Here is a 9,443-nt window from a genome sequence, read left to right as displayed (position 1 = left end):
ACTCTTTGATTATTTGAGGACAATCAATTTCCAAATATTTCTTCGCCTTTCTGTCGTTGCGAGCTGCTTTCGATGGCTTTTTGTTTGCATCTGTATTGGATCTTTGAAATGGTTGAACGCCGACGTATGTTGATGCCAATCGTACTAATTTATTGTCTTTCCATAAGACTGTGGTTATGTCAACACCATATGCTGTACCCATATACTCACATGAATAGCCTCGTAGTTCGTCTCTTATGTCTTTTTCATTTGGAAGCTTACAGTTGGGAATTCGAGGAATTCGTAAGGTGCCTAAACTAAAGGGTGATTTTTTAAGAGCTTGATAACTTTTTTTAAAAAAAAAACGCATAAAATTTGCAAAATCTCATCGGTTCTTTATTTGAAACGTTAGATTGGTTCATGACATTTACTTTTTGAAGATAATTTCATTTAAATGTTGACCGCGGCTGCGTCTTAGGTGGTCCATTCGGAAAGTCCAATTTTGGGCAACTTTTTCGAGCATTTCGGCCGGAATAGCCCGAATTTCTTCGGAAATGTTGTCTTCCAAAGCTGGAATAGTTGCTGGCTTATTTCTGTAGACTTTAGACTTGACGTAGCCCCACAAAAAATAGTCTAAAGGCGTTAAATCGCATGATCTTGGTGGCCAACTTACGGGTCCATTTCTTGAGATGAATTGTTGTCCGAAGTTTTCCCTCAAAATGGCCATAGAATCGCGAGCTGTGTGGCATGTAGCCCCATCTTGTTGAAACCACATGTCAACCAAGTTCAGTTCTTCCATTTTTGGCAACAAAAAGTTTGTTAGCATCGAACGATAGCGATCGCCATTCACCGTAACGTTGCGTCCAACAGCATCTTTGAAAAAATACGGTCCAATGATTCCACCAGCGTACAAACCACACCAAACAGTGCATTTTTCGGGATGCATGGGCAGTTCTTGAACGGCTTCTGGTTGCTCTTCACCCCAAATGCGGCAATTTTGCTTATTTACGTAGCCATTCAACCAGAAATGAGCCTCATCGCTGAACAAAATTTGTCGATAAAAAATTTTCGAACCGAACACTGATTTTGGTAATAAAATTCAATGATTTGCAAGCGTTGCTCGTTAGTAAGTCTATTCATGATGAAATGTCAAAGCATACTGAGCATCTTTCTCTTTGACACCATGTCTGAAATCCCACGTGATCTGTCAAATACTAATGCATGAAAATCCTAACCTCAAAAAAATCACCCGTAAATATGCCTCGAGCTCGCAATAATACCAACAACGGCAACGATGTAATAAAATTATCAAAATACAGAATGTGATTCCTGAAGTTTGGTATAGTTTGCGATAAACGAACAACAACGTTCGACGTGGCTCCAAGATCTGGTTGTCCTGGTAAGATCACATTGTCGCCAGCACCATTATAAACCTCGAAGCGATAAGCGAATCCGCTTGTATCGCATAACACGAATAATTTGATGCCCCACTTGTGTGGTTTGTTTGGCATGTATTGGCGTAGATGATGTTATATTTTGGTGCCACACATTTGTTCATCGACGCACAATCGGGCTGTTTTGGGTACGGAATCGAACCGTGTGTTTAAAAAATTAGACAACGTTCTAATACGGAACAACGCATCATAACCAGGCTCTCCTTTTTTGGCTCTAGTGTTTTCATCACGAAAGGACAAATATTGTTTTATCGCCATAAACCTTGCTTTAGGCATCGTTTTTGCTATTGGTTGAAACGCATTTGGGCCCCAATAGCTTTCCAAATTGGGATAGCGGTAAATGCTCATGTAAACATGAATGCCAATCTTTATATATATAAATCTTCTGACCGTGTGTTTGCATTTGAACTGCTCCTAAACGGATGAACCGATTTTGATGTAATTTTGTGTGTATGTTCAAGGAGATTCGAGAATGGTTTAGATTTACAATTTGGTCCACTGGAAAATGTTTTTTTTACATTAATTTATCATTTGTAATTAATTGCTAATTTTTAATGTTTGACCGATGGATGGCGCTACCATCGCAGTATCCAATATTCAAACCTTAAATTGGCGTAAACGTGCATTAAACAAAACAAAAGACTGATGCCATAACCTTGCCAGCCGATTTTTTTGTCTTTCCACGCTTGAGAACCGTTTCTTAATACATATGCAGTCCACTAGGCTGACAGTCGATTGGACTCGATTGATTTCACTGTTGCACAGCCCAAATTCAATAGTATTTTTACCCCAAAAACCAATTCTTTCTTAACGCACGAAATTCTTTATGATTCATTTTTTTTGTAAACTAACACAAGTTGCTTCACCAAAAATGCGATTATTCCTTAATTAATATTTATAATATAACTAATAGAAATCATATAGATGGTATTAGTAGTACTACCTATGTAACAGCCACAGTAAAACTTGAGCGGGTCCTCTAGTGTATTTGTAAATTTCTTCGCCGGATGTTATGAACTTGGAGTTGATATCGACATTGCGAGCTGTCCGGTTCGATTCTAAAACAATCTTGTCAACCATTTTCTTAGTGAAGAAATAACGAAATATCTCCATCGGAGTTTCAAGCTCTTTGATCGAAGATGGTAGGCTTGAGTCACCACGGAAGGCCACCTCATTTACATGCAAACACATCGATCGTTTTCGCCATATAATTTTGGAAAACTCAGCCGAATCTTTGGTTATTGCTTCAATACGTAGAGTAAATAGAATTTTAGATTCACAAATAAAATGAATACAGCATCTGGACATATTACCTGTTCCGCTGAAACCTCCAGAGGAAGGCACAATAAACGGACCACTACAATCAAATTCAGGCAAAGGGGAACGGGCACGTTTTGGTGGCTTCAAACGTGGTGTTGAAGTTGATGGCTCTTCTTCTCCTGAAGCTTCTTCAACTTCTTCATTTGGCGAAGTTGAGGGAAGATCTTCCTTGATTGCACTCAAGTTCAACGAAAAATTGTCCGCTTTATTCAAAAAAGCAGATTCGTCTTCATCGATTTGGTGAACTACCTCCGATATGTACCGTTCATCTTCGGGGCTTATTTCATTAGGTTCGAAATCCGGATCATTCATATCGTCATCGCTACTAAAATCAGCTTCTTCGCCTGTTTCAACCGATTCCATAAATTCACAAGTTTGCTCATCGGTCATTTCGCTCAGTTTGATCTTTTTACGGTTTCGAAAATCCATTTTCAGGTACGAAACAATGGCAGGCACTGCAAAAAAAACATAACAAAAACAATAAAAAGAAAACACAAATTTTCATGTAAACTGTTATAAGTGCCCTGAGGCACTCTTCCGTTTTGTTTTCTCACCCGACACTTTATTTCATTTTTCACTTTCACTTGTATGTAAAAGGTAAAAAGAACTACTTACCTTTGCAACAATAAAATTCTGAATAGAATCCGATAACAATATATATATATATTTTTGTTTTGAATTTTTTTTTTTTGTGAAATTAATTTTAGCTTTGCACGCTAGTAAAACTCATACGAAACATAACGGTAAATTTAAACGCAGCGTGACAACCTGTCAAAAATAAACTACACTCACAATTGAAGTGTTGCCAACAAGCTTGTTTTTAAGTTTTATGCAATTTTTTATTTATTTATTATTTATTTTGAATTTCGTGATGCATGCCTGAGGGCACTCTTAACCGACAGAGGGTTAATTGTACTTTTTAGTTCTAAGACACAATTCAATAAAGGAGCATAGCTCCCAAATTATTTTTTTATTAACAACATAATACAAGTTTTTTAAATGGCGCCGGAGCAGGCACCTGCGCACAAAAGCAGCAAATAGCCTGAAAATCAATAAGTAAGACTACGGGAGTGGCGAGTGACAAACGGTACTAAATTAGATATTAAAACAAAAGCAAACACGCGATAAAAAGTCCAACAAAAAAGTAAGGCTACGAGTGTGAGAAAATCATAATAAATTCTGTGCTGACGGCGGCTACATCGCAATACTACGAGGGATTTGGCAACGTCGAGGGACGCCAGAATCATCGGAAAAAAGGACAACCCCCGCGCGTCATGAAAAATCCTATGGAAAGCTGCAAACCACTACTGTAAACTTTTTCGAAATATTTTAATATTATTAAAGAAAATACTGTTATTATAAAGGAAAAGGTATTCAACTAATCGATACAAAAAGATAAAACAAGAAAAAGTTTTTAATTACTGTAAGCTTTAAAAATAAAAATCCATTTGCTTATTAAAGAAATCGAGTGCTATTACTATGAAAAAGAAATTGTATTAATGGACAAAAAAAAATTGGTATAATGCCAGACACTGCAGAAAAATTGAACCAGATGAGGTTAGATTATGGAAAAACCACAGATCCTTTCAAACCTTCCACCCATCCTTTAAACCTTCCCACCCCTAGCGCAGACTATAACTGGTTTTACCGAACTGGACCACAGCGTTACACTGAACGCAAACAATATAAACGAATTAGGCAAGATTCCGAACATGGTTAAATACCTTAGAGAATTACCGGGACGACCAGGAGAATTTAACTCCTGGAGAAAGAATGTCGACAGAATTTTCAAAGCGTACGAAGGGGTCAAGAATACCGCTAAGTACTTCGCGATACTCTACACCAGTGTTTCCTAAAGTGGGCGATAACGCCCCCTTGTGGGCGCTGCAGGTGTCAAAGGGGGTGGTAAGAGACCCAGAAAGAAAATGGGGCGTTGTGTAGAGGCCTGGGGTGTTATTTGTAATTTTATTTAGCTAGGAGGCCTCTTAGACAACGACTACATGACTCTCAACAACAACTTGTGAACATCAACTAATATGAATTAAAAGATTGCTCAAACTCGGTTCTATATTTCTCTCCGCGTAGTTCATATATCTGTCATATTTTATTGAATTTAGAAAAAATGAAAATCATGTCAATCGGTCGCTCCGTTTTATAACGGGGCATCTCGACAGGATACAATTTATAGAATACTAACTGTCAGACGTATTGCTATTGCCATTGCCAAATCTGTATGTGGGTATTTGCTATCATAATACGAGTATAATCATTTGCGCAAAGGTGTAGGGTAGGTAGGTTCGAGTTGATGTAGCGCACGTTTTGAGCTTTTGAACTGTATTATCCGAAAAATTCCTTTGAGTAATAATTCTGTGCAAAGACGAATTGATGAAATGGATGAAAACATAGAAGAATCATTGTGCGATCACCTGAGGACAAGCCAATTCTCAATTCAGCTCGATGAGTCCACTTTACCAACTAATGAAGCATTGTTGTTGTCTTACGTGAGGTTTATTAAAGATGAGAAAATAAGTGAAGAACTATTATTTGCTAGAAATTTAGAGACCGATACAAAGGCGAAACCATATTCTATATATTGGAAAAGTTTTGCGATGAGAAAGAGATTCCTTTGAAAAATATTATTTCAATTGCTACGAATGGCGCTCCGGCTATGATAGGGTGCTATAAAGGCTTAATGGCGCACTTAAAAAATAAAATTCCAGATTTCCTTGGTGTACATTGCGTTATTCATAAACAACATTTAGTTGCTAGAAACTTAAGTGAAAAACTATTTCAATCACTGCAATATGTCATCAAAGCAGTCAATAAAATCCGCAACAGCTCTTTGAATGATAGATTATTTCATCAGCTTTGTGTTACTAATGACGAGGATTTCAATCGTTTGTTGTTTCATACTGAAGTTCGTTGGCTATCAAGAGGCAGTTGTCTGACTCGATTCTACAACCTGTTTGACTCTGTTATAGAATTCTTGTAAACTAAAGACACAGAATTTCAAGACAAGCTCATAACATGAATGAGAATGATATAGCTTACATGACAGACCTGTATAAATTGTTCAACGACATGAATCTCCAACTGCAAGGCGATAAACTAAATTTAATTTAAACAAAAAAAACTTGAGACCTAAGCGCCGTTGTATGTTACCTACTGCGCTCAGGTTTTAAGTTGCTGGTTATAGTAAAAGTTTCGTTTACAATTCTCTGTTAATATACATATATAGGTCACAATAATTAATTTGAAGTTATAGTGGTTTTTAAATAGGAGAAAAAATGGGGGCGTTACAAAAATATCTATTCTCAAAGTGGGCGGTAGACAAAATAAGTTTGGGAACCACTGCTCTACACAATCAGGATAAAACGGACATTGGCACCCTCGAATACCAGATGACCACTCTGATCCATCTGAACGATGAAATTCCGACCATCTGCCAAAAATGTTACCAACACATCTCACTTATATTAGAAGAAAATTTCATGTCTCGAGTTAAGCGAAGAGTCCTATTTACCTCCTTTTCTTAGCATGAGAGAACCGACAACTTTGCCCCAAACCCTATATTTATATCAAAAACTTGGCAACATATTTCCACTCGGCCAGACAAAATTTTGACCAACATGCCTTCGGTCGTCAACCAAATCGGTATCCCCAAGACTCCGCTAATTATATGCAAAATAATCAAGGATTCATGCCGACGTTCAATAACGCAAACAACCCCCATATTACTGGAGAAAATACCTCCTTTAACAATAGACCGAACTTACCACCTAAACCACCGACCCCGATGGAAGTAGAGCAGTCAATACAATCAAGACAGGTTAATTACCAGAACAAACCCAATACATTCCAGTACAATCGACCACTGAAACGTCCGCTTTCCGCACAACTGACTTTTCTCCTGCTTCACTGGCGTAGACACCGCTTACGCGATTTTAGCCGAGTTAACAAAAGCATGCCAGTCGTTTCTTCTTTTCGCTACGTGGCGCCAATTGGATATTCCAAGCGAAGCCACGTCTTCTCTATCTGGTGGTTCAAACGCAGTGGAGGTCTTTATCTTCCTCTGCTTCCCCCGACGGGTACTGCGTCGAATACTTTCAGAGCTGGAGTGTTTTCATCCATTCGGACAACATAACCTAGCCATCGTAGCCGCTGTCTTCTAATTCGGCGAACTATGTCAACGTCGTCATATATCTCATGCAGCTCATAGTTCCCTCGAATGCGATATTCGCCGTGGTCAACGCGCAAAGAACCATAAATCTTTCGCAGAACTTTTCTTTGGAAAACTTGCAACGTCAACTCATCAGCTTTTGTCATCGTCCAAGCCTCTGCGCCATATAGCAGGCCGGGAATTATGAGTGACTTATAGGTTTCATCGTGTGAGGACTTACTTTTCAATTGCAAACTCAGTCCGAAGTAGCACCTGTTGGCAAGAGTTAACCTGAGTTGGATTTCCAGGCGGATATTGTTGGTGGTGTTTATACTGATTTCAAGATAAACGAAATTATCTACGACTTCAAAGTTATGACTGTCAACAGTGACGTGAGAGACAAGTCGCGAGTGCGACGACTGCTTGTTTGATGACAGAAGATATTTCACGTTCACGGCTTTAATCTTTCACACAATACGCTCTGATTAAAATAGTACACGACAGTACGTCTTATTTAAAATAAAAGTCAATTTTGTTTGCTTTTTCACAATGTCATTTAATAAACGAAATAACAAATGATGAAGTAAATTAAATTAAGTGTTGACGAGTAGGGCGGCGAGAATCAAAATCCGACTTGCCGGCGTTCGAATTGATGTAGATCGTGGTCGAGTTGTTGATGCGAAAAACGAATATTTGGAAACAAAAGGTCAGCGCACAGAAACCGAGTTGTTGCAACGTTTCTATTTGAAAGTTTAAGCGAGTGTTTATGGATGAACTCTGTGACGAATTGCGTAAACGAATGTATTAGCGTAGGTGTTGACGCGGCGCAGTGTGTAAGCGAATGTTGATGGTTGAAATGTATGTATCAAAAGAATTGCTTAGAACCAATTGTGTCTCCTATCCCGTTGTTCATCCTTTTTGTTTAGTGGGTAGAGATACAGGTGTGGTGAGCTGGGTAGTAGTGTCATCAGCTGTGGTGAATTAATCTGTCTTATTAGAGTGCGCCAGTTTTTCCGAGTAGAGAGGGTGAATGCTTAACTCATTTAAACATCCTGGGCCCCCTAGGCGAATATTTTGCCTAGTATTGCGTATGTATATGCTGTTGCATATATGTACATATTTCGGCGAACTGCTGATAGAGTTGCCTAGGGCGCAGAAGACATGATATAAATCCTGAAAATGCTTTTGGTGTTAAACATAATATTTGGTATTTATTTATTCCCAGGTGCGTATGACAAGGAACTATATTTTGTGGCTTTATCCCACTTATTATTATAATAAAAAAGTGTATGCGTTGTTCGCTTTAATTAATTTTATTTGCGGTTATTTACAATCTCTTATTTTATCGATTTAGTATACCGGTTATGTATTCTTTGCCTTTTCTGAAATGGTTAGTATTTTATTAATTCTCGGCTTATGAAGGATTGTAACTCCACGCCTGGCTCCGATATGGCCAGAATGGGTACTTCTTAGCCTTGGAGTTAGGACTGTGATAATAGAGGGACTTTGTGAGAGAGTGGCCGTGAATGAAGAACGGCTACGATTTGTAGAGCAGATAATTCTTCATAATTAATTTGAAGCTTTATGCAGCTGATTCCCTTAACCTACCCATAAGAGGCGCGCTTGAATAGATGGGATAAGAGGGACCATTGACTTTTGAAAGTGTAGGTACGTCACTGTATCGCATTGGGAATTTGGTGATCCCTTAACGTGCTCTTGAGATTTTATTTATTTGAAAATTGAAGCCTCTGTGAGGCAATATTGTATGAAAAGTGTCAATTTTTTTTTTTTTTTTGGAGACACTTTTGCTATATATTTTATGTTTAAGTGCGTATGCACTAATGCTTGAGATTTTTTAAGCAGGATTTTTGTATCATTATTGGCGAAAGCCATCCTGCGGGGCCAAAAGTGTTATGTGCTTTTAAATAAATTTAATGAAATGAAATAAATACGCTCACTTCGTTTTTCCTCAAGGGGGCGTTTTATGCGCTGTGGTTGTTTGCAAGCTTGGACGTTTTGTTCCAATTTCTTTTCCACTCCTGAAGTCTGCTGGATACGAAAACGGCTTATAATTTTTGTTGTTTATTAAACTTCAGTTTTTCGCGCCCGTTTCTTTGTTTGACCTTTGTTTTTATATATGTTTTGTTATAAGTTTTCGCGCCCGATTGTCCGTGTGTGGTTTTTATTGTTTTTTGTTTGTTGCAATTGTTTATTATGTTTTGTTTTAAATGACGTCTTGAGATTGACACGAACAGCTGGGATCCGATATTAATATATCTTTGTAGTTCAAAACTACCTAAACAAACTCTCGAAACCTTTGAATATACCCTAACAGATAATTCAGATATACCGACGTGGTCAAATTTTGACAGTTTTTTAACCCACAAATACAAAACTCTCGAATCTGTTCGAAATTTCAAAGCTTCAGTAGCAAAATTACCCCCTTCCACACCGGTATAGTTAAAAGAACAGATGAAAAGAAATATAACACTTTTCATGCAAACGTGGCTGAAACGCCAATTGTCAGACCC

General features: G+C 38.0%; 1 protein-coding gene across 1 annotated transcript; it reads right to left on the bottom strand.

The window, feature by feature from the left end:
• Window positions 1-1,234: 1,234 nt before the first annotated feature.
• On the bottom strand, window positions 1,235-4,972 carry LOC125779447 (uncharacterized). Its single transcript, XM_049460808.1, has 2 exons — window positions 2,747-4,972; window positions 1,235-2,677 (listed from the first exon to the last, which is right to left on the bottom strand). The coding sequence occupies exons 1-2, from the start codon at window positions 3,180-3,182 to the stop codon at window positions 2,373-2,375; spliced, it is 741 nt and encodes a 246-aa protein (XP_049316765.1). The 5' UTR covers window positions 3,183-4,972; the 3' UTR covers window positions 1,235-2,372.
• Between the last annotated feature and the right edge of the window lie 4,471 nt (window positions 4,973-9,443).

The sequence above is a fragment of the Bactrocera dorsalis genome, chromosome 6 (genome assembly GCF_023373825.1).
Source record: "Bactrocera dorsalis isolate Fly_Bdor chromosome 6, ASM2337382v1, whole genome shotgun sequence".
NCBI lineage: Eukaryota > Metazoa > Arthropoda > Insecta > Diptera > Tephritidae > Bactrocera > Bactrocera dorsalis.
Note: the sequence above shows the minus strand (reverse complement) of the source record. Positions and strands in the feature narration are given on the sequence as shown.

Coding starts and splice junctions, on each gene's coding strand:
- LOC125779447 (XM_049460808.1), bottom strand. CDS start 3,182: ATGGATTTTCGAAACCGTAAAAAGATCAAACTGAGCGAAATGACCGAT. Junction 2,678..2,746: donor TGGAGGTTTCAGCGGAACAG/GTAATATGTCCA, acceptor TACGTATTGAAG/CAATAACCAAAGATTCGGCT.